Here is a 25,780-nt window from a genome sequence, read left to right on the forward strand (position 1 = left end):
CGAGCGGGTGCTGCTAGCGGAGGCGCCATATTGGAAGGGACAAAACTCCGGCGACAGCGAGTGACACAAATAAACCCCTGGACCCCCTCGTTGCCCCAGCTCTAAGGGCCGCGATGTTGTACCTAGAGGACTATCTGGAAAGTGAGTGGGCGGCGCTGGCGGGGGCCGCCTGGGGGACCCGCGGGCGGGCGGGCGCGCGAGCGGCCGGGCGGGCGGGATGGCGGGAGGGAGGGGGAGGCGGGGGATGTTTCTTTCTCACGGTAACTGGCAGCCGGGCTGTGGGCTGCCGGCTCCTTCGCCCCCCCCACGCACGCACGCACGCAGTGACGTCAGCGCGCCCTTCGCCGTTGGCCCCGCCCCGCTGACGGCCTCTCCCTTTGACAGTGATTGAGCAGCTGCCCATGGACCTGCGGGACCGCTTCACGGAGATGCGCGAGATGGACCTGCAGGTGCAGAGTAAGTCGGCGGTTCGCCCGCCCGGCCGCGCGCGGTCGGGGCCAGACCTTCCACCGACGTCGTCGCCTCTGCTCTCTGACTCTCCTCCGGCTCACGGGCTAGTGCATAAGGAGTCGTTTAAAAAAAAAAAAAAAAAAAAACAAACGCCAAAAAAACCCCCCCAAAACCATAAAACCACACACACACATACACAAGGCAGTGCCGCATCTTGCCTCTTGCTGTCCACGCCGCTTCCCCCTTTGCTTTTACCCGAGGAGGAGGCGCTGGGGCCCGCGTGTGTGTTTCTTTCCCGAATTCAAGACTGCGATAAAAGTTTCTGTGCCTCCGGGGAGGACGTAGACACATGCTTTTAACTAAGCACGTCGGTGTAGGTGTGGAGAAGATGGTGGTTTCTGGCCCGAGCCCTTGCGTCCGGAACGTAGATTTCGGCATTTAGACTTCTGCTGAAGTTGGTTCTGCTCAGAATTTTCTGCAGAGCGGAAAACCCAGCAGCCTGGGGGTTGGTGTGGCTCTTTAGTGACCCCGCTGAACTTGGAATGTCGAGTCTTGCAAAGCCGCACCTTGCAGGATGCATTCCCACCCGCCAGCAGGATGATGCTATTCCCCCCCCACCCCCCCCATGAAAACGAGTGAGGAAAATAGACCTTCCTGTAAAGCTGCTTATCTGTTGCAATAAAAGTGATGACTTCTCATCGATCAGTGGTAGCTTGGTAGTCTGGTTCCTTCCCCCTACCCACCCACCCCCCCAAAAAAAATTAACCGTTGTTCTTTCATAGAGCAGTATTTGGTTTATCCGATTGTTTTGTTTTGTTTTGTTTTTGTGAAGGATTTGACTCAAAGCAAGGAAAGAGTCAGTGCCTTGGAAACGAGGAGGTCAACACTTGGAGCAAAATCACAGTTAAAACGAGTACGAATTTACGCCTGTCGTGCTCTGAAAGAACCTCACAGGCCTTCTCCCCCTTTTATGAAATGAATGTAATACAGCCGTTCCGGTTCTCTTGCAGGGATACCATACTGTGAACTACGAGTGCGGAATGAATTACACGTTACACGATTATTTTATTTTATTTTTTTTTTACGTTACATGATTAAAATGTACAATGGGGTGTGCGCTTAAGCCCGGATGTCACCCTCTCTGTAGATGTAGGCTTGGCTGCCAGCAGCGCATCTCGTCTAAATTGATCTAATGTTTTTCTAATACTGTGGATGACATGAGATAATGCAAATAGCCCGTTGACCTAGGTCCTGAAGACCGTCCAACAGATGGTCTTGGAGGCTGTTGGAGCCTGAAGATGGCTCCAACAGAGCAGGGGCTGCCATGGTTACTGACCTGCACTGAGTAGTTTTTATCCAGAAATCAATTAAAGTTGCATTTGTTACTTTAAACAAAACAAAACAAAACAAAAAAACTTGTGCAGTTGATATTAATGGCTGGCCTTCATGCGGTCTGTCCTCAAGAAAATACGTGCCTTGATCCCATTTATTCTAGCTGTGGTTAGGCTATCTACGTAAAATGTTTCTCATGCCACTAGGTTTTTTTTTTTTTGTCCTCGAAAAGTAGCGGTGGAGGAGGATCTGGGTTTGGGGGTATGACTGGGGGGAAAAGGGTATCATGGAAAGAAATCAGAGACCCAGCATCCCTGAGGATCCTGCAGCTCCTGAGGGCCTGTCCTTTCCCCCGTGCTTCCCCACCCCACACTCGCACCCCACGCTTTCATACCCACGGGTGATGAATATAGGTTCCTGAGCCTCTGGTGCGTTCCATGTGGCCATGCGGCATACAAGGTGATGGGCTACGGAAGCCTTCTTTATGTTCAGTGGGTCATAGTGTAGGAGTCTGAACTGTGTGTTTCTTTAGCTTGCCCACAAAATTCATTTTGACTGTCATGTAGTTGAAATGCTAAAGTAGCGTTTTCTATGGGACTGAGCACAGATCTTGATGTCAGATAGATCCGAGTTCGTATTAGAGTTTTGCTGACTTACTCTTTGACCTTGACCGCATTACCACTTCTGAGGGGTTTTCCTTGTCTATAGAATGGAGATCATCTGAGGATTTAAAATAACACAGTTAAACTAGAATTTATAGTATCTGATACAAAGCAGAAGTTCACGAAAAGGTGACTTATTTTTGCTTCGTTATCATTACAAATTTTAAATTCTCTTGTGATTTGTAATTGGATTATACAAATGAGAGGTTTTATTTTTTTATGTTTTTTAAAGATTTTCTTTAAAATCTTTGAGAGAGAGCACACGTGGGTGCAGGCACACGAGCAGGGGAGGGGCAGAGGGAGAGAGAGAAGCAGCCTCCCCCGCTGAGCAGGGAGCCGACTGGGGTTGGGGGCACCCAGTCCCAGGACCCTGAGGTCATGACCTGAGCCAAAGGCAGGTGCTTAACCAGCTGAGCCACTCAGGCGCCCCAGATGAGAGGTTTTATACACTTGCATTTTATAACAACTAGAATTTTCTAAAGTTAATAGATCCTATAGATTGATAAAAGAGACTTCTTTGTAAAACAAGTTAGAAATTGCTTATTTAAACAAAGGAAAAATTTTTTTAAAAAGTAACTAAGACTTCTTAGGATCTTGAAAAACCTATTGTATTATTGCCCTGAAAAATCTCCAGACGGTTTTCCTTCACTTATATAGCAACAGAATCATTTTTTTTCACTTTTCTTTTTTTAGCAGACATGGAATTAGATGATTATTCTTGGCACACACTTGGGAAAAACTTATCTAGAATAAATAATAGAGTGTATTAAGTGAATAAATGTACCTTCTACTTTCAGTCATGATAGGAGATGATGGAGAGCTTAATGCCATATAGGAAAAGGTTAAAATCTTTTTATTACTTTTTCTTATTGAAAGAAACGTGAGGATTATCTAGTGTTAGTTTTAATAGGAAATTGTGCTTTGGCACGTTTGGCTGATTTAATACCATTAGCTTTTGACCTGAAGGCTGTACCATTGAAATACTATGGTATAGAACCTATCTACGTTGTTGACTAGACTACACTGACTACTGGAAAAATTTTAAATAACAACAAATATAAATTGTCAGAGAAAACTGTTAACTTTTTTTTTTTTTACTAGAATAATTAAAGCATTTCCATAATCAAAGCATGACATATTTACATTACTGGGCAAGTGAGTGTGTGTTGTCAGATATTTTTTTCTTTCTCCAAATCAAAGCATGTATATTCAGTGTATGAATTTGGTCATCTAAATATGAAATGTTTTTATTATGTCATAGATGCAATGGATCAACTAGAACAAAGAGTCAGTGAATTCTTTATGAATGCTAAGAAAAATAAGCCGGAGTGGAGAGAAGAACAAATGGCATCCATCAAAAAAGTATGTTCAACACTAGATGATGTATCGGTAAACATTGGGACCCTCTGAGAAAGATATTTTAAAATGAAGTAGTTTTCTGGATATCAAAGTGAAGGAAAGTTATTAACAGCTCTCTATAATTTAAATAATTTGTTATATTTATAGAATCCTTAAAAAGTACAATTTTTTCCTTTATTTTGGTTATAGCTAATTAAAGTTGCCTTGTCTTTACAGATATAACACTGTCTTCCAATTATGGCCACAAACTGGGGTGAAAATTAGCTGGCCTTGAAGCATTTTTTATATATTGCTAGGTAACTAAGTTGATGGAATCACAGAGGAATAGAATCTTAACAGTTGAAAGCATCCTTAAAAGGTCTTTTAGCTTAAAACGCTACATTTATATGAATTGAGCCTAGAAATACAGAGTTCTTGGAGTTTTGGTTAGTTGTGTAGTACTTATAGGTCTCTTCCATACTAGAATAAGTATCAGATCTCCTCCCAAGGTTTGCTTTAAATGTGTGACCTAGGGTATTTGGGATACATTGGAAGAACTACATAAGAGGCCTGGGTTTGGGTGTGGCTGCCATTTAGCTGTGTGACATTGGACAGGTTCTCTTAGTATCTCTGAGTAGTAATGATTCCTTCATCCATAACCTTCACAGAATTGTTCAAAGATCAACTGAGAAAGAAATTTGAAAACTACAAATTTAGTGTATTGTGTAATTTATTTTGCCACATGGGGGGAAGATTATTTCTGTTAGGGGAAAAAAATTTAGAGTGTATAACAGAGTTAGTCCTGGCTTGGAGGATACCTGGAGGCCCAATGTGTATGAGTATAGATATCCATCTGTACAGGTGACCCTTGAAAACATGGGTTTGTAGTGCACAGGTCCACTTATATGTGGATTTTTGTTTTTGATAAATACAGTACAGTGCTGTAAATATATTTTCGCAAATAACATTTTTTTCTCCAGCTTACTTTATCCTAAGAATACAGAGCATAATACACAAAATATGCATTAACCTGCTGTTTATGTTATCTGTAAAGGCTTTGGGTCAACAGTTGGCTATTAGTAGTTAAGCTTTTAGTCAGAAGCTTATATGTGGATTTCAGCTGCACAGAAGTTGACATCCCAACCCCTGCCGTGTTCAAGGGTCAACTCTAAAACCCTAAGTCAGTCATCATCCCTTTAGCCTGTTAAGTTTTTGGTGTAGTACCACTTCGCTGTATACCCTGAAGAGTCTAGTTCTCCATGGAAATTGATAGAATCCTGTTTTTGTTTTTAAATGATTTGCTTTATACTGAGGAGAAATCTAAAGTATAGGTTGAATTGTATGAATTAATACCTAACTTAAAATGAGAGCTGCAGAACACTGGAAAGGAGGGACATGCAGGTCAGAATCTTTTCATTAGTTATACTTTTATTAAAAAGTTTTAAAAATGGAGAGTGCAAATGTTCTTTATAAATTAGATAAATCATAACATTTTCTTTGAAAGGAGAAGAGCTATATCATTAGTTCACATAACTTTTACTAGTTTAGAGGCTAGATTTGGACTCTTATTTATAAATTTCACTTACATCTTTTTTAGGAGTGTTGAACATCCTCCTTTAATTCTTGGCCATTGTACATATAATTTCTAAGCCTACCCCATCCCCATCCCATCCTTAACTGGGTTTTTATTGCTATTGTAGGATGACTGGCATTGAATACAAGGTATGATAATGAAAATGCAGTTGTATGTGCTGAATACACATATTAAAATTATTTATTTTTGAAATGAAAATGTTTTTATTCAGGATTACTATAAAGCTTTGGAAGATGCAGATGAGAAGGTACAATTGGCAAACCAGATATATGACTTGGTAAGTAAAATTAACGTGCATGCTCTGCCATAAGTATTTAAATTGTGCATGTTTTAAGTTTGATTGACTTACATATTAATAAGAAGAACAGAATAAATTTGAAGTATGGCTTTCTTGATCCCATTTAATTTGTTGAGGCTTCAGTATTTTTTTTGGTTTCATTGTGGAAAAGAGTCAGAGTCCACAATTTTAGTCAACAGGTCAAGAACCTTACATTTAGCCAATTTACATTGTTAAAGGATTTTAGCTGATGTTAGATTTTTTTTTTTTTTTTAACAAGAATCGGTGTTTAAATTTATTTTAGTAATCCTTATCTTAAGGTAGTGTGTTTACTTACCGGATAAATCACCTTGAGTTTGTTTCTGTGGTTAAAAAAAAAAAAAAACAAAAAACACATAAAACTACTATGTTGACAAGACTTATTGGTTACCTGATTAAATGAAGAAGAAAATCATTTGAGTCCGTGTTAAGAGGTAGTACTCAACTATCTACTAAGTGATGTCAATAGATAGCACTCAACAACTGGTTCTGGTGGTAAAAATGGGAAACACTTAATTAAACTTTAAAAAAAACGATTTCCTTTTTGCAGCGGCAACACTTGCAAAAGATTGAAATCACTCTAAGACAGAGGCAGTATTTCTCAAACGGGTATAATTAATGATGCTCTCTTTTATGTAAAGCATCTTCTAAAATATATTTCTTAGGAAATACTCCTTTCTGGTTCTGCCTCAAAGCAGGTTAAAGCTAAAAACAAATGGACACTTATCACCGACTTTAGCATATAGATTTCATATCTTATTTTTGTAATCTTATCTGGATACAGTCTCATTACTGAGCAGTAAATTACAGTAAATATAAATGTTACAGTAAATATAAATGTTACTGATAATACACAAGATAAAAGATGCAAACGGCATATGGTATACATTGTAGAAGCTTATAGAAAACTAGAGAACATTCATCCTGTGAAGCCATAGAAAATGTTGCCTTGTTCTCATATAGTGGACGTTTTTAATGGCTGTAATAGCTTCTGTAATGCAGTTATTCTGAAAACAATTTCATAAAAGATATACTACCTTAAGAAAGGTAGAGTGAACTATAGCTTGATTTATTGTGGAACTGGAAAAAAAAGTTCTTAAATGTTTTGATCTTGAATTATGTCTGTAAACACAGAAGGAGACATTTATATTTGAATCCAAGAGGCATTTGTTTAGTAACGTTGCTCCTCGTAGTTAATGATTACATGTGTCAGTCTTTATTTAGAGACTACCTGCTTTTTAAATCATACAGCTCTTTGGCTGTGCTCTTTGTTTATATTTTGTTACTTTGCTACTTTTTGTATGTTTAAAAACTGTACATTTAGAAAAATATGTCTACTATGAGTATGTCCTTTTTAAATATGTGTGGGGATTTTGTGTCTATATATCTATTATTTATGAATCACATTGTTTATTCACTCTTGTGCTCCCTATAATGGAGTTTTATCTGCACATAATGCAGGAATAAAAAGTAAACAGTGTAAATGGCTTCTGTTCTCCAGGTGTTGGTAAATTAGTGGGGAAGACATGCCCCCAAACCGAAGTGAAAAGCCTGCGTAGAAACATGTAACAAATAAAGATTAACGCAGTTAAATATTCAGTATCTGGTAAAAGACTGGACTAAGCGGGGTAGAGTGTGGTTGATTTCTTAGAGGCTATCAGATGAGTCTTGAGCAGGATTTGTTCAGAAGCTCAGGGGCCTGAATTAGGTGTTGTAGCGACGGTGAAGCAGTTCACTCAGGGATAATGGATAAACATAGAATGAGACTAAAGTTTAATAAATTCTTTGAGGGGGGTAGGTGGTTTAGGCTCGGGAGTGAGGCAGTAGAAGGGAATGTGACGAATTGAGCGGGACACACTGAAAAGCAGGTGCGCGTAATGAGCCCATTCGGGGAGAGGTCGGCCCCTTCCCCCTTCCCCGACAGCAGGGCTCTGGGAGGTACCCAGTCCCGGAACCTCAGTTTCCTTATCTGTGGACAGCAGTCGGGATTCGTGCCCTGCCGGGGGATTCCCCCCCCGGTCTGTCAAGCCATCTTGGCCCGTGAGAGGGCCCGTGAGAGGGCCGCAGAGCAGACGCTCCTTCTTTAAAGATTCTCTGGGATCGTCCACCCTCCTGCAGCCGCTGCCTCCCTCCCCGCTCTCCCCGCGCACCCGCTTTCTTCCCGGGCCCCCAGTAGTTGCAGGCCTTCTGTCTTGCCCTTTTCTTTTTGTGGCTTCCCTTCCCTCCCCGCCCCGCCCTTCCCTTCCTCCCTATTCTAGCCCGCCGTGTGACACTGCTATTTCAGGCCGTCACGACACCCCTAACACAGAAGTCCCTTCTTCCCTGAGACGAAAGAGCCTACGTCCCCCGCATCTTGGTTGCCGCCCTCGCTTGGTTGCTGTTCTCAGGGCTCGGCCCTTGACCTGCCTTGTCTCCCCACACCCAGTCCCGCCTGAGGACCACACGCCACGTGGGGAAGAGCTGCCGGTCAAATGGCAGGTCCTCCCCCGCCTCCCCACACACGCACACTCCACACACAGCCCAAGCTGAGAAACATTCCTCCATCCATTTCCCACGTGTCCTCTCGGGTTTAGCAATCACACTTAGTGATTCCTCGAGCTCACGCTTCTCCCCGGAGCCTCTCCATCTTACCTGAGATTCCCCAGGCCCCGGGACTCAGTGTATTAATATTCAGGCTGACCTCTTAGTCTCCTCTTTTCCTTCTCTGCGAAGAACCACTGATGTTCCAGTCATTCGCCGTGGAATACCGGAAGTCATCGAGCCGGACTCCTGCTTGGAGGAGCCTCCCCACACGGAGTTAATCAACGTGTCTTACTCCTTTCATCTTCTAAGTACCTCGCCTTACCTGCTCCTCTCCACTTCCGCAGCCTGTCGCAGTGCAGGGACTTAAAAAAGTGACTGCCATGCTTTTCTTTCCACCTTTGCTTGGGAAACTCTCCATCTTTCATAATCCTGCACATGCCGTCTCTTTACTAAAATCACCTGAATAATCTTAATATTTATGTCACTTATATCTAGCAGAAGAGATTCGATCACTTAGAAAAGTCACACAAGAATGATCTGAACAGAAGCCTTGGCTTTCCTCTCATGTATAATACCTGTTGGTGGAGGCAGATCGGGCTTGTCTGGCGACCCTGACATCCTCAGCGCCCCGGGCTGCTTCTAATCCGTTTCTCCTCTTTTCTGGACGTGTAGAAGAATTGCAGTAGGAAAAGACTCAAAAGGGCATGTTTTGTACTCAGCTCCTTGAAAAGTGCCTTTCTGGAAATCTTACCTGCTGATTCTACTCACATCGTCTTGGCTCCCTGTAGCTGCCTCTAGAAATGCTGCTTCACAGGGCACGTTGCCACCCCAGGTGTGTGGGGCCCTGTCATTAAGGAAGGAGGCTAGTGAGTACGTAGTTAGCACTTTGGACCTTACCCTACCCCTCCACAGAATCATACCAGTGGCCAAATCATGGTTATTGCCATGATTTTATTATTGCTTGAATTAAATGGTGATTATTTATTTACCTTTTGCTTTATATTTGCCTCCCCTATTATAAATGTCAAGAAGTATGTTTTTTTTTTTAATGTTAGAGTCTTTAGACTCCAGTGTAGTTACGTCTCAGTAAATATTTGTTCAACAAAATCGCCTAAGTAGGTTAATACAAAAGGCACTAGCATGACTCCCAAGTTACGAGTCTTAGAGATGGAGTTTAGTGGTGTCACTCTTTGTGTGAGATACTGTAGTTGAGTGACATTTTCTCAAAAGTTTAGCTTGCTAAGATTGGTTTTAATAAACAAACAAGGGTAGGCTGCAGTGCAAACACCCCCTTCTTTTCAAAGTATGACTTTCAACCAAGAGAAGTGAAAGTAAATATAATTCAAATGAGGGGATCCCTGGGTGGCGCAGCGGTTTGGCGCCTGCCTTTGGCCCAGGGCGCGATCCTGGAGACCCGGAATCGAGTCCCACATCGGGCTCCCGGTGCATGGAGCCTGCTTCTCCCTCTGCCTGTGTCTCTGCCTCTCTCTCTCTCTCTGTGACTATCATAAATAAATTTAAAAAAATTAAAAAAAAATAATTCAAATGAGTTTAGTTTCCTTTATAGAATCTCTTTAGGAGGCCAACCAATCTTATGATGATCTATGTCTTTGCTCAGATCTTTTCTGTATCCCTGTCTTTAAATTGTTCTCAGTTTCTTTTAGTTTCTTCAGTTTTGATAGATTTTTCTTTGATACATAAGCTCATTTTGGAAGTGCTAAAACAGGATTTATAGATGTGCCTTCAGGAAAAGGGGCATTTTTTTTTAAAGGGGCATTTTTTAAAGTATTAAAACTTATTGTGAGGTACATGTTTTATTTAAATGCCTTTTTTATTTAAATACTTTTCACTTCATAATTCCACAATGGTTTCTGTCTCTTTTCAGTTCCTTTGCTTTTGAAGAGATTCCTGTTAAATTGTGAAAACATTTGTTAAACACAATTAGACCTTATTATACAAAGTAAAGACAATGTTATTTTCATAAAATAAAAAATATTAGATCTTGTAATCAGGGCCCTTGAGGGTATGTGAGGTTCGTAATCATTCTGTACCTACAGACCCTGGCACAGCAGATTAGTTGAGCAGTGAACAGAAGGAAAAAGTAAGACTTTTGAGGCAATCTGATCCAGTGTTTCCCCGACCTTAATATTTGGTTTTCAGATTATCTGTACCATCTGTATATCTATATACTAAGTAAATTTTTAAATGAAATTTATTTAAGAGGAAAATTTATTTACAAATCTGATGCTATTAACCTAAATGAAAAACTAGTATTACTTATTTGTCACAAATAAGTAATTATAAGATGTTGAAAAAACAACATACAGCCTCCTTGGAATGCTTGCACTTTGTGTGCTGCACCGTATTGCCAGGGTGGCTTGTGGTACTTGAACACTTTATGCTGGAGGGTAAGAAATTTACTTTGACAAATCATTGCAAGAGAACAGAAGGGAATTATTGCCTTGTTCATAGGGAGGTTACTAAATGGATGTACCATCTCATATTAGTTATATATTAAATATCAACAGTAAATATCCAAGTGAAAATCCTTATAAATAGGAAAGAGGAATTCCTGTAACATTTAATATTTGAGAGCACAGAAAGCTAAGTGCTTCAAAAGTGAGTCGGTGAGATGTAGTATAAATGTAAACCTACAGTAATTTTTATTCATAGATCATTTATCTAATCAACATGTGGTACTTCTATTTATATACTTCTACATAGTGGGAGAGTATAACTTTCATTCATTCAGCAAATATTTCTAGAGCTCCAGCTATGAGCAGTCAGTCACTGGTGCTAAGTGGGCAGTAACGACACAGAGAAGGAATGAATATAGGCAAACTATGAATCAAAGATGAGTTCAGATTTTGGTAAGTGCTCTGAAGGAAATAAACATTGTGGAGAGAGGGATAAAGAAGGAGTTACTGGGGGAGGCAGTTAAGAATGTAGTCAGGATGAGTGGTGTGGTCTCAGTAGGTGACATTTGAGGTGGTGCTTGGGAAATGGGAAAGAGCCAGCCATGCGGAGAGAGCTTCAGGAAGGACATTTCAGGAAGATGATGGACCAAGTGCCAAGTCCAAGGTGGAAAAGCGCTTGGCAGGTTGAGTCAGAGAGGAGGCCAGTGTGGTCGGTGCACAGTAAGAAAGAAGAGTGTACTGAGGGGGGCCGCAGGAGCCCCCGCGTGCAGGGTCTTATAAGCCCGTGGAAGCAGTGTGGTTTTCCTTCTGGAAGTAGTAGGACGCCACCTCAAAGAGAGGACTGTACCTTAGACGAAGTCGTCTTTATGCCTTTGCTTAAACATGGTGTTATTACGGTAATTTCAGGTAATGAGCATGTGTTGTTTTTACAGCTCTTAATGTACAATAATTTAGTATGTAATTGTGTTTGATTTTGCACCTCAGTGTTTTTACATAGCATGGTATTTCATCATATTATTTTTATTGAAATGCTTTATTTACTTTTAAAATCAGTAGTAAACTTTTTAAAGCTATGGCTAGCATTGTACCGATTACTTCATTTATTAAGGAAAGAAACCAGACTGCATGAATATCCACAAATGAAGAGATTGGTGGCATTAGGGATTCACTGGAACAAACTGAAAATTTATTTTAGTAGTTGTTTTGGTGGAAGTGAACAACGAAAAAGCTATCCTATTAAAATAATTTCCTTCTAGAATCCTGATAGTCATAGTCATTAAACACTTATTTGTGTTTCTTAGCCAGATGTCACTGTCATCAGGCTGCATTAGATTACAATACCTAATGAAGTTGATTTATGTGTACTCTGATAAAATTTGCTTTTAGTTAATGCTTGAATGATTTTTAGCAGTCTTTTACATTGCTCGGTACCCTTGAACTTGCTTCTTTTTTATATCCTGGCCTCTTCCTGAGATGATTATATTTCAGGTATATATTTACCTATAACTTTGAGAATTCTTCATCTGATACTCTGATTAAAAAAAACATGTTATGTAGATTTGACCTTTTGACTTGTATCCTTACCTTATTGTCTCTTAGGAAGATTAGATATGTAGTTGATGTGCTAAGGCCTCAAATACTTGATTCAGCCTCAAGAGGGATCAGATTTTTACCTTTTTCAAATATAATTCAGAGATGTGAAGAATCATTTTCATGACTTATCAGAGAAGTAATTTGCCATCACGATTCCTTTTTCTTCTCCAATTTACCCTCTTTCTGCACTATTACCAGATCTTTTGCAGTTAGGAATTTATCTCTCATTGCCATGGATTTCAACTTAGAACTTTTTATACTAACTTGTGCTCATTCTGAAAGAGCGAGATATTTAAATTTAGAATTTGATGGTATTGAAAACCATAAATCATGTAGAACCTTTTTTTAAAAAGCTGTATTTAGTTCCATTTGGGTCCATCAATGACACATCTTAAAATTTGGATATTGGAAACCAGGAGTCAAAAGAGAAAGAATAAAGGATTACAACTCTATGCCAAAGTGTTAAAGTATGAGGATTTTTTGTTTCATGCTGAGGAGCCAGGGGTGACTTACTTATCTTTGTGATCATCAAGATGTTAAAAATAATGTTGACAGAATTTCCTTTGGTTCTGAAGAGGTCAGAAAAAAAGAGAATTGATTTAAAACTAAAGCAGTTATATTTGGGGCTATCAGATACGATTGGGGGCTGCAGAAGTAACGAAGTTTTTGTGGCTAGTACTCATTGACATTAAGTGGGGAACAAATCAATAATTAGACTCTGTGGTCAGCCTTGTGTTAGGAGCCTGTGGTTAATGGAAAATCTCTCAACTGGAGTAGCACCCTCTTCACTACTATAAATCAATCGTATGAGGTCAGGTATGTATGGAGGAGTGGGGTAATTTAGGTTGTTGTTTTGTCTGATACCTGTGGGGTCATTAGGGTGATCTGCTAGTGGAGATACTTTCCCCATTCAGAATCATGGGGGTAGAGGAGATGCACCCTACAGGTTTCAGGCAAGTTCAGTTCAGCTCTTGCTGCGGCTGTTTAATACTATTTAAGTACGCTGGTTCTTTATAGCTTGAGTTAAATCTTGTGATCAACTTTCTAACTTCTGATTTGATTTCGTACAGTAGCAATGACTAAGAAAAACCATTCTCATTGCCTAATAATTGCTTCTAATAGTTATCAGTTCATGATCTTTTTTCTTACCTACCAGGAGGTAGGAATGATTGGAAGCTGTCTCACAAAGCTGCCTACCACAACCTGGTTTAGGCTTTTCTGTTTATTTTAATTATGCATTTGTTTTTAGAATTGTAACATCTTTGGGTTCTATTCCTTTCTCCTAGCTACTGGTATTGGAAATCCCATCATTATTTTCCATGCTCTCATATGTAATAACCCTCATCAGTACTGCCTTTAATCCACTGAGGCAGTTCTTACGTGCAGGGATGTGAGGAGTTAGGGGAGGATACACGATGTCTTTGTCTCACTCCAGCCCCATCCTCCCAACAAAGATTCTAACATTCTACCTGTCTATACTGTATACACCTGTTACAGGCCACACCATACATCACTTTTTCTTTTTCCTCTGAGAATCTTGTTGGTCTTTCTGTCTCTATTCATTCCTTAATTATTAATTTTTCTTTCCACTTATTTGGAAACATACATTTTTCACCCTCTAACTCATAACTACTTTGTGTCTACCACAGCCAGTGTTACATACGTATTTTTTTTTATGTACTTATTCTAACACTTTTCCAACTGTAGCTTATTTGCTACATTTAGGGCATATGCATTTTAAAGACATTTATCATGTTTGTCAGCCAAATTGTAATTCCTATGAAGGCAGGGACTCTCTCCCATTTTTTTCGTATCTTCCATTTAACCCAGCGCCAAGCACAAAACTCAACATTTATTAGTAGAATGATCCGTAGGTAATAAAAGTGGTGGAGTATTTTCATTGCATTAAGTGTTTTAGAATTTAAATATGAGTGTTTTTTTTCTGACTTCCCTTGAGATTAAATTTTGACAATGTGAGAGATATTCTTGAATAACTAAGGTCTGTGTTCACACTTTATTATTGGAAGGGAGGTTCCAGTAAAGGATGCTCAATTACCTGCATGTTCTTTGAATAGGAGCATTTATGTACTATTATAGGATTTTAAATATTGTAATTATAGTTTCTACCAGGCTCTGAAAAATAACTTGTGTGTAAAGGTGGAGGGAAAACTAGGCTTTAAATTATTGACAAGTCACTAACCAATACCCCAGTGGGTGCTGTTAATATATAAAATATAAATAACAAGAAAATATTCTTGTTTTTCAATTTGAATTGTATTCTGAGTTAAAAACCGGTTGGGTGCCACATGAAGAAGTTCAGCGGGCAATGTTAGGTATAACTGGTGAAGCACAACTTATTACAAATTGATCAGAGTTAAATCCTTTCTCCATAATGCATTATCTACTGCCTTTGGGCAGCTTTTGTTTCTTCACATATGAAATGAAGACAGTAATAACCTATGTCAAAAGATTAGCACAAGGGTTAGAAAAGATAGAAGAGCTTCTAATGCACCAAGCACATTACATGGCGTCTAACACAGACAGATTGTCTTCTGCTATTTTTCTGCCCATCTCCTTCATTTTAGGCACACATTATTTCATTCTTATTTAATGTTTTTTGGCCTCCATAGTGTATCATAGATACTTTATATTTGTAAGAAAGTCACTTTTAATTATTTAGCTGTGATCCTTTGGGAATCTAGGGTTTGAAAAAAGTTGTCAGTAATGTAACAATATTATCCAAAAATTGTGTTTCACTTCAAAGTGGTAAAGTTGAAAAAGTATTGAAAAGATATTTAATATTAACCTTAAAAAAATTAAGACTTGAAATCCGTCAAAAGATCTCTAGTTGAATGAGAAAATAAAATTTGCCACGTTAACAAGGGCATTAGTATTAGCAATAAAACCATTTTAACCAGGCTCTTCGGGGAATGGAGTTTCCTGGCTAAAAACCCCTTTTGTTTCAACCCTTTACATAAATGTTTACAAGTATAATGGTTTACTTTTCTGCCTTAGAGAAATATATGTGTAGAATATAGTAGCCTCTTTGTTTATAGACTAAGGATCTTTCATTCTAAATAACAGTTATTATACTATGGCAGTGTGGTAGATGGCCTTTTTATAAGTAGGAGGAGATTAGGTTGAAAGTAATCCCAGTGTATACTATAAAAAGTTAACCCACCCTCCTGCACTTCCTTCCCCTTCCGTCCCAAATATCAGTTTTATTTAGTTTCACATCCTGCTTCTTCTGAATGTTTTCTAACAAACTGTGATTCTGGTTTCTTAAAACTTCAAATTTATTAAGGGAGACTTGAGAGATTATTTCATATAGGACCTTCATTTATTTCATAGATTAAAAAACCGAGATGTAGGTTAATTGACTTGTTCAAGGATACTAAGCAGATACACTAAAAGAAATATTTAGTTTTCCTCACTAAACTGACACTTTAATAGTGTCCCAAATTTTGGTGGTTATCTTTGATCTTCTTTGAAACAGGTAGATCGACACTTGAGAAAGCTGGATCAGGAACTGGCTAAGTTTAAAATGGAGCTGGAAGCTGATAATGCTGGAATTACTGAAATATTAGAGAGGCGTAAGTAAAATTTACAGTTTTCCATCAATGTTGGACACGGTCCATGTGCAAATCACTGAGGAGACACTTGTCCCGTGGAGACTTCTCAGATCCTGCGCTTCTGTGGATGGTGGCAACCGGGCCGGACAGCTTGGACTCCAGCAGCTAGAACCATTTGGGTTATGGATACTGAGAGACATGATGCAGGATATCATACACTTGCTTTTTATTAAAATCACATATTAATATTTTTTAATATGTATATACGTTAGTAAGATAAGTGGAGAGAACAAAGATTTAAAGAAATATAACCATCTAGAAACAAGCTAACCATCTTCATTAAATGTATTGACTTTGCCCTGCCTGCTAGATACCCTTAAACTCTGAGGAAGGTTGTTATTTTTTTCATGAGAACTGCCTTAAGGCTTTTCCTCAACTGTGTTGGTAAGAAAGATTTTAATTGATTCCAAAGCATTTCCTCTTTTTCTCAAAAAAGTGAACTTTTTTTTTTTATTAATCAGAAGCAATTTTAATATTTCTTTGTAAGGTTCAACTTGATCACCTGCTGTAATTTACCTTGATTACTTTTTTTTTTTTCTTGATGCATTTCATCAGCAAGAACATGTACCTATTTCTACACACTGATGAAGAATTTCTGTATGGTGTTGGGTCGTGTGTGTGTGTGTGTGTGTGTGTGTGTGTATGTATAGATACACACACTCCCTAGACTAGGAGAATAACCTAGTCAAGAGTCCATGTTGGTATCTATAGTTGCAATTTTGTATTCAAAAGTAGATCTATCACTTTAGATGATCATCTAATTTATTTGTGATACTTTTATTCCAAGGAAATCCTATCTGAGAATAGTGTTTGAGACAAAATAAAATGTTCTGTAGCTGTTGTAATTTTTTTTCGAGATGCTGATAATAGCTGTGAATAACAATAATTCATGCCTATTCAGTACTGCAGGAAGGTTAATGAAGCATCCTCTGTAAGGACACAGACACACTAAATGAAATCAAGTTATAAAATCTGCTCCACCCTGTGCCCTGCCATAATTTCATCTCAAGGGATCAAGATAAACCCAGAAAATTTCATTAAAAGTCTTTTAATGCTTGGCGGTAGAGATTCTGTGCCTAACTTCTTTTAGGAAGTCTTTACTATCATATGTCCTTTTAACAATCAAAGAATTTTATCTCATATGGTAATGTCCCATCACCTAATACTTTAGGATCTCCCGTAGAAAGGTCTTCAGCCCAGTATAACTAGTTTGAGTTTTTAGATCTTATCGGAAATGGAGTTATAGTATCCATTCATCCACTTATGCGGTACCTGCTGTCCTGAATTCCCCAATTAGACATTAGCATGCCTTGAGCTTTTTTGTACGTAAGGTGAATATTAAGAAGTGGATTACATACTGTTTAGAGAGAGGATGAAATTGCCTCAGGATAAAGTTGGCAGTGGTGGTTCTCTGACTAAAATGATACAGGTATGTGCATCAGGGCTCCCAGTCCTCTGGTAGGTGAGGGTACAGAGTGCCTGTAGTTGATTGACCTTTAAAGTTCTATGTTGACATGTATCTCTGTGCCTTTCATTCTTAGGATCTTTGGAACTAGATACTCCTTCACAGCCAGTGAACAATCACCATGCTCATTCACATACTCCAGTGGAAAGTAAGTTTGGTTTTGGGCAGCTACAATTTTCAGTATAATTAAAAATTCATTATATTACCTGTATATTCTTTTTTAATTGGCTCCATACAACCAATTGAGAAAAAAATATCTCTCCCTTATTTTATTTTATTTTATTTTATTTTTTTATTATTTTTATTTTTATTTTTATTTTTATTTTTATTTTTCCTTACAGTTCCTGATAGACTTATTGCTGTCATTTGAGAAAAGCATATTTGATTTGGGAGTAGAGAGTTTGCTTTTCCTGGGATACATTGAGGATAAATATATGGTATTAATAGCAGCATATACTTCCTACATTACAGACACCTGATTCTCTCTAGAGAGTGTTATAATTCAAGTCAAACGATAAGCTACGTGATGGTAGGCTCTTTGGTTTTTTGCCATCCTTGCTTCTTCAGTGCCTAGTGTGCTGCTTGGCATATAAGAAGGCCCCAATGTTGGTGAGTTAGTGAGTAAATGAATGGTTGGTTGGATCTTAGCTAGTTAGAAGACTGTATCAGCGCATCTTGTGACAGATCAATCTGATATGAAAGAATGGTTGAGAGAACTATTCAAAATTGTAGATAGTGTTTTGAAAACAAAATTCCTATCATGCTATATGTGAAACCATGGTGCCTTGTGAGTTATTCGCAGTACTTTGCTGCTGAAGTTATTTTTAATGTGTGAGAAGGCTACTCTTAAAAAACCAGGTGCCACAGAGAGTTCTGCTTCTCCTGTCTTCCAAGAAAACATATTGTTCTGTATTCCATAAAGAACTCAGGACATAACTGTACCTGCTTGTAACTGAATGGAAGTATTATGTTTTGTCCACAGTTCTCTAAAATTTTAAAACACAAAATTTCTTTATTTATATTCAGAAAGGAAATATAATCCGACTTCTCACCATACAACGACAGATCATATTCCTGAAAAGAAGTTTAAATCTGAAGCTCTTCTATCTACGCTTACATCAGATGCCTCTAAGGAAAATACGCTAGGTAAGTTTATTATCTTAAACATGAATTTTTGATGTTTGTATATGTTAAAATAAGGAGAAATGAAAGCATTCAGGATTAACAAATCATACTGATTTTTTACTTGGTTTAAAGTCCACATTTGGGGAAAGAAGAAAAAGGAAAAATGGCGCATGAAAATTTTATAGTGACATGAAAATGTTAAATTTAATGATTATATCTGTACTGGGAAATAATGTATTTTAAGCTCCCTAACATTATATTCTCTCCAACCATTTTTATTTCTTCTTTAATTCTACATAGGGTGTCGAAATAATAATTCTACAACTTCTTCCAACAATGCTTACAATGTGAATTCCTCCCAACCTCTGGCATCCTATAATATTGGCTCATTATCTTCAGGAACTGGTGCAGGGGCAATTACCATGGCTGCAGCTCAAGCAGTTCAAGCCACAGCTCAGGTAAAAAGGAAGAGGTTTGGAAATAGCAGGTACATTTTGTCTGAATCATTGGCAAACTTTAATAGAAACAACGAGGTGTGAACAGAGTTTTCTTACATTATTGTATAGTTTCATTTTTAAACCGTGGTTTTATGATGCCTGATGTTTTATTTAATGAAATGGATGTGCATCAATTTACCTGATAATGAAAAGTAAAAAAAATGGATTCGTGCAATGTCATGCAGATCCCTTCATACAGTGATTGCTCATGATGTGCATGTTTTTGACAAGAAGCCATAGCACCTGCTAGGACAGTACTCCATTCTGTGTCGCAGCCCTGAACTGACTGCATTACACTTGTTCGCTTCTGTATAGTTTATATTCCAAATTAAGTCACCAATTCTCTAGTTCCCTCCTAACTGTGTAAAAACTGATTTTAAATCTTTACATAAAATAGTTCAAATGACAGTGATGAAAATAATGGTTCAAGCAAAAGAATATTGGATAAACTGACATAATACTGCAACTAGTAGGACTGAAAAAGAAAATCTGCATATATATGTGTATTAATATTATCAATGAACGTCTGTTTAAGATGAAAGAGGGACGAAGAACATCAAGTCTAAAAGCCAGTTATGAAGCATTTAAGAATAATGACTTTCAGCTGGGAAAAGAATTTTCAATGCCCAGAGAAACAGCTGGCTATTCATCATCTTCGGCACTCATGACTACATTAACACAGAACGCCAGCTCGTCAGCAGCCGACTCCCGGAGCGGGAGAAAGAGCAAGTAGGTTTCCCTGTTACAGTGGCCCTGTGCCCTTACTAAGTATGCAGTCGGCTTGGCATCCAGCTGGGCTTGGCCATGTGCGACAAAGGTAGGATGTAATGGATCAGGATCACGTGGGGGAGGCAGGAAGACACACTGTCATACTTGCGGGAGGAGGAAAGTCTCTAAAAGGTGTTAAAAGTCTTTAATCTTTCTAGAGTCTTAAATTAGGTATAAATGACTCCTGTTTACTTTCTTCTGTTCATTAGGATAAGCCATTTTATGGAAACTTTTTCCTTTATGGCCCCTTATTTTGTCACGTGTCCCAATGTAAATTAATGCATAAGATACAAATTTTATCCTGGGAATTTTTTTTAAACAAAATTCTTCATTTTTATTAAAAGGAAATTGTATTAATTCTTGGTCTTATGCCCCCCAAATTGAAAGTATGAAAATATCCCTATATTTTTGTATATAAGACTCTTAGGATGGTTGTCTGTCTTAAACACAAAACCTTAACAGGGTTTAGTACCATCTATCCCCAGTATCTGCATTTGCTAGATATTCAGACATAATGAAAGTTCAAATGGTAAACCAGAAGAAGAGCTGTTATCTAATAATTGCATCATAATGTATTTTTAAATGTACTATATTTCCTGTGAGTAAATCCCAGGAATGATCAATGTAGAATTACCACAAAAGTGCTAGGTACCTCAAAAAGTAATTCATCTTAATGACCCAAATTTATTACAAATGCTGATAATAAATTTTCCTATTTTAAAATTTAATTAGCATGTAAATATTGCTAAATTCCTTGCGAATTTGCACACTCTTTCCTGTCTTAACACAGGTAAGTATTCACATCTCAGTTGATGATCATGATCATTTTCATCAACTGCTTTTGTGTATTTGTGTTTTAGATTTTGATGAAGAGCATTCAATTTGCTTAAAAATACAAAGAATGTCTGGAAGATAGCCGTAGCGAACACTAATTCTTACAAGTATTACCTGTAATTTAAGTCAGCATTAAGTCGTAACAGATTTAAAAAATTATTACAAAAACATAGTTTGAAAGAAATTTTTATGATATCTTTATTCTCTAGAAAACAAAAATAAACTGTTATGAAAAATGTTGCTCTTTGTTGCTCTCAATAACTGTGCTTTTAAACCTGTGTATCAGGTTAGTTTAACTTCATGTTTAACGTTAATTTACGTTTAATGTCATTTCATTTCATACCACTCATTTAGGAATTATTCTCCCATAACTTCTGGATGCTGAGCAAATAAAACTGATACTGTTTTTTTCAGAAACAACAACAAGTCTTCAAGTCAGCAGTCATCATCTTCCTCCTCTTCCTCTTCCTTGTCGTCATGTTCTTCTTCATCAACCGTCGTACAAGAAATCTCTCAGCAAACAACAGTAGTACCAGAGTCTGATTCAAACAGTCAGGTTGATTGGACTTACGACCCAAATGAACCACGATACTGCATTTGCAATCAGGTAAAAGTCTGATATGTCTACAAAAGCAGAATCTCAGTAAAATAGAAAACAGAGCTGTTTGATTTTTTTAAGCGCTTTTTTTTCCAGTTAAAATACTTTGGCTTCCTTGTATGATTTTCTTCTGATTCTTATAAAATCACATTTGCTGTAAATATAAAGAGTTATAAAGGACTGTGTAAGTCACCCATAATCTCAGCCCTTGGATTTAACCTAGAATTAGACATTTTGTTTTATCACTACTGTTTACCCGACATGCGTGTTGTCTTATTCTGCTCAGGCTGCCACGACAAAGTACCGTAAGCTGTGTGGTTCAAACAGCAGAACTCTATTTTCTCCCAGTTCGGGAGGCGATGTAGTCCAGTACTAAAGTGCTGACTGATCCCATTCCTGGTGAGGGCTCTCTTCCTTCCCAGCAGAGGGCCACTTCCATGCTGTATCCTCATGGTGAAGAGAGCTCTGGTGTCTTTTCCTCTTCTTATGGGGCGTCCAGCCTTATTGGGTTAAGATTCCATCCATCTGGCCTCAGTTAGCCTTTATCGCCTCACAGACCCTGTCTCTAAATACAGTCCCATTGGGGGCTAGGGCTGCAACACGGGACTCTGGGGGAGAGGCACGAACATTCAGTCTTTTACCCGTATGTACACACAGATGCTCACGTGTGTATGTGTGTCTGTGTGTGTGTATTTGACCAGTTGGGTCTCAGTATATTCTTCATGGAACACTTTTTCACAGTCATGTGTACCGCACATCATTTTTCTTGAAGTAGTTTTTTTTTTTTTTTTTTTTAATCTTCTCACAGTTAAATGTTATACTGTATATAACTTTGTAAGCCAATATTTAGGCACAGGTTTTATTTTTAGTGTTTTTGAAATTACAAATTATGGGACACCTGGGTGGCTCAGCAGTTGAGCGTCTGCCTTTGGCTCAAGATGTGATCCTGGAGACCCGGGATCGAGTCCCACATCAGGCTCCCTGCATGGAGCCTGCTTCTCCCTCTGCCTGTGTCTCTGCCCCTCTCTCTCTGTCCGTCAGGAATAAATAAATACAGTTAAAAAAAAATTTACGATTATATTATGGTAGGCATTTTTTTATGTAATCCATTTTATACACTAATTTCTAAGATAATCTTTTTGAAATTTTAGAAATAAAATTAAGTTAGAATATTTGTTACAGCCTACCAAATTATCTTCTGAAGTTCATTACCAAAACCAAGTGAGCATGCTTGTTTCCTAAACCCTGTCCAATGATGGATACTATTTTGTATTAAAAACCACATACCAATTTGATAGTTTTTATGTCACACAATCATTTCAACTTATATTAGTAGCAAATTTGGACCCTTTTTTGACTTTTTATTTCCTCTTTTATGAATTGACTCAATGGTGTGGGCCGAGTTTTCTATCATTTTTGTCGTGTATGTTATAAATACTTTGCTTGGTTTAGATGTTTTTTTGTTTTGTTTTTTATTCTGAAATTCCAGTTTTATGGAGTAATGACTATGTCAGTCTTTTTCCTTATGAAGTCAGCCATGGGGTATATACTTAGGAAGACCTCCTTGCCTTTTTTCCCCCTATAAATACGTCTTGTATTTCTTATCATTTGCAAATGATTTTGTTTAGCTCTTGATATACTTCAGTTTCTTTATGTTTAAATCTTTAATCCATTCATCCATCTAAAAAAAAACTTTAATCCATCGCAATTTCTTGTGTTTCATGGTATAAGTCGGCAATCTAATTTTTGAGAATTTGCCATTTAAGAGTTGATTAGGTTTTCTATCACCCAACAAACATTTTTTTAATATCAATTATTAAGAAAAGAAAATTCTTTAAGGATCCTGGTGGTAAAAATAGATTACCTGTAAAAGAACAAAATCAGATTCACCCGAGATTTCCCATTTGTAACACTAAAAACTGGGTGAAATAAACTGTAGAGCTTTAAGGGAAAAACCTGAGTGCCTCCAAAGATTGTTAACCAGAGAAGTTGTTCATGTGTATAGACCCATATACAGATACTCTCCCTCGAGTGGAGACTCAGATAGTATAACATCTAGTTCTAACCCTGTCTGAAACATTTTTCAGTCCATTGAGAAAATAACTCAAGAATTAGAAAGTTGTGTTCTAAAGTACTGGTGATGACCAGCCAAAAGAAAAATGAGAAAGGGCAGATAGTAAATTGATAATAAATTTAGAAGTTACAGCTGTTCCTGTAAAAATATAAATGAGCTCACAGGACCCAGGAAAAAGTTAAAACCTTGAGTAAGTAAGTAAGTAATCAAGAAACTAAAAGTCTTTAGGAAAGAAACTATCCACAAAGGTAATTTGTCAAGGTTCTTTCAGATTTTCAAACAGAACATAATTTGTGTATTACCTCTGTGCCCCTGCCCCAAAAAAATCTTTTAATAAAAAGCTATAAATCTTTCTAAAAATCTTTGTTAAAAAGCTATATGTCCTATTTCTTAACGCAATTTTATATTCTCCTCTGTTTTCTAACAGTATCATAAGCAATTTGGTTTTAGAATTTAGATGCTTGTTGTATAGTCATAATAAATATTTACTTTTATTTTAACCAGGTATCCTATGGCGAGATGGTGGGATGTGATAACCAAGATGTAAGTATTAAACTTTTTAAATTAGGAATGAAAAAAATCACAGAGTATTATTACTTGAACATTTTCCTTATTTAGGGTGCCTCTCAGTTTAAGAAAACAGATTTGCAGTTACGTTAATTACATTATATTAATGCTAGAATATTTCTCTCCAAAACAGGATAGAGTCCCTTCATGTGTTCCCAATTTAACTTTTTTAAAGCCAGTTTTATGATTTCATGTGCAGATGATAAATCTCAAAAGGTGTTACGTGGTATGAGAATTAGAAACATCCTCCACCTGCTTTACTAAGTAATACTGTGTTTACTGGAATCCAGTTCACTTATCACGGTGAGGAACTGGAATTTCACAACAGTACCTTGTGTCAGGAAGCCTGCTGCTGGGGGGACGAGGCGGGGGCGAGGGAGCGATGGGAAACGTTGAGGCCACAACTGATTTTCCTCCTACCAGTGTAGTGTTTCCTATCGTACTCTGCAGCTGTCAGCCGATAAGAGCCACTTCTGATATAAAACTGAAAGAAAAGAATTCCTTTTTTTCTTTTAAGGAAGCTTAATTTTGGTTACATACGTATCTTTATTGGATGCTGAGAATATTTTTTTCTAGTAATTTCACTCCCTCCTTATTTTTCTCAGACTTCCCCTTTGGTCATCTTTCCCTGCAGAGGAGTAACAGAACCCTAAGTTCTAAAGAAGTCCTAGTCCATAATACCATAACCCTAAGGTTAATGATAACAGTTTAAAACTTTTAAGACAATGTGAAGATTGAACAGGGTTGGCTTGGTACACTACCGTTCGTGCCTTCCTGACCTGACGGGGTCCCAACACGTTCACGTAGATGGAGAAAGCCTGTCCTCCCGCTTCCCCTTTACAATCACTTGTGGGCTGTCTGAGATGATTGTAGAACAGTATTGCCCAGTCGTTCCAAGAACACCATTGTAAACTCCTGGGGCAGTTAGTAAAAATGATGCATTTCTGTGAATATCCCAGCCTAGCCTCTGATCTCTCTCATTCCCAGTTGTACTCTTCCGAGTGCTGAGATTTTCTGCCGAAGGTGTAGGACTGCCTAATAAGTTACAGAGTAGAATCCCCCCCCCCTTTTTTTTTTCTTAGAGAAGCAGGCTCCCTGCAGGGAGCCTGATGTGGGACTTGATCCCGGGTCTCCAGGATCACACCCTGGGCCGAAGGCGGCGCTAAACCACTGAGCCGCCCGGGCTGCCCTAGAATCCCTTTGCTCTGTGTATCTAGGAACAGATCTACCCAGACAGGAAATCCAGGACATCCCTTTGTTTTTCATTGCAGCTAGCTTATTTTGCTTTTACGAGGGAGTGAATAAGGCCGAATGTTAAATAGAATCCGTAAAATGTGTTTACTTTGTTTGTGAGAGACCCATCTCACTGCTTGTCCTCGACCATTGGTATCCACTCACTCTCCAGCTTAACGAGAATTAGTGAGTCTTCCTTCATTGCTTGGGATCATGGAAATAGTTTACATGAACCTCCGAGTTAATAAAGATGCATACGTTTTTCTGCCTCCAGTTCCTTATCTCTGAAACTTACCAGTTGTGTTCAATGATCTGTAAATCAGCTCCTAGATCTAAGAGTTCTGTTTCCTTGCATCTTATTGTTGATATCCAGTCTAGTGGGCATATTATACTCTGTAATCTCTGGAGATGTTGAAAACTTTTGCTCTGCCGCTTTGCTTTCCAGTGCCCAATAGAATGGTTCCATTATGGATGTGTTGGGTTGACAGAAGCACCAAAAGGAAAATGGTACTGTCCACAGTGCACTGCTGCAATGAAGAGAAGAGGCAGTCGGCACAAATAAAGGTGGCCGTCTCCTTTGAGGAAGAGAATCTTCAACTAAACATTTTATATAGGACTTTAAAAAAAGAAGAGAAGGAAAGAAGACACAATGCATTTCCAGGCAACCACTTCAAGGATTTACAAAGACAATCCTGTAAGATCTTGAACTTGAATTTTATGGGTTGTATTTTAATAATGTAAGTAAATTATTTATGCACTCCT

The 25,780-nt window shown here is 38.2% G+C and overlaps 1 protein-coding gene across 1 annotated transcript; it reads left to right on the forward strand.

The window, feature by feature from the left end:
- ING3 (inhibitor of growth family member 3) lies at nucleotides 1–25,780 on the forward strand. The gene is made up of 12 exons (XM_025464782.3): nucleotides 1–141; nucleotides 385–456; nucleotides 3,706–3,806; nucleotides 5,588–5,653; nucleotides 15,722–15,818; nucleotides 17,399–17,470; nucleotides 18,349–18,468; nucleotides 18,748–18,905; nucleotides 19,480–19,673; nucleotides 20,961–21,153; nucleotides 23,723–23,761; nucleotides 25,464–25,780. Exons 1-12 carry the CDS (start codon nucleotides 114–116, stop codon nucleotides 25,578–25,580), a joined length of 1,257 nt encoding a protein of 418 aa, XP_025320567.1. The 5' UTR covers nucleotides 1–113; the 3' UTR covers nucleotides 25,581–25,780.

This window comes from Canis lupus, chromosome 14 (assembly GCF_003254725.2).
Source record: "Canis lupus dingo isolate Sandy chromosome 14, ASM325472v2, whole genome shotgun sequence".
Taxonomy (NCBI): domain Eukaryota; kingdom Metazoa; phylum Chordata; class Mammalia; order Carnivora; family Canidae; genus Canis; species Canis lupus.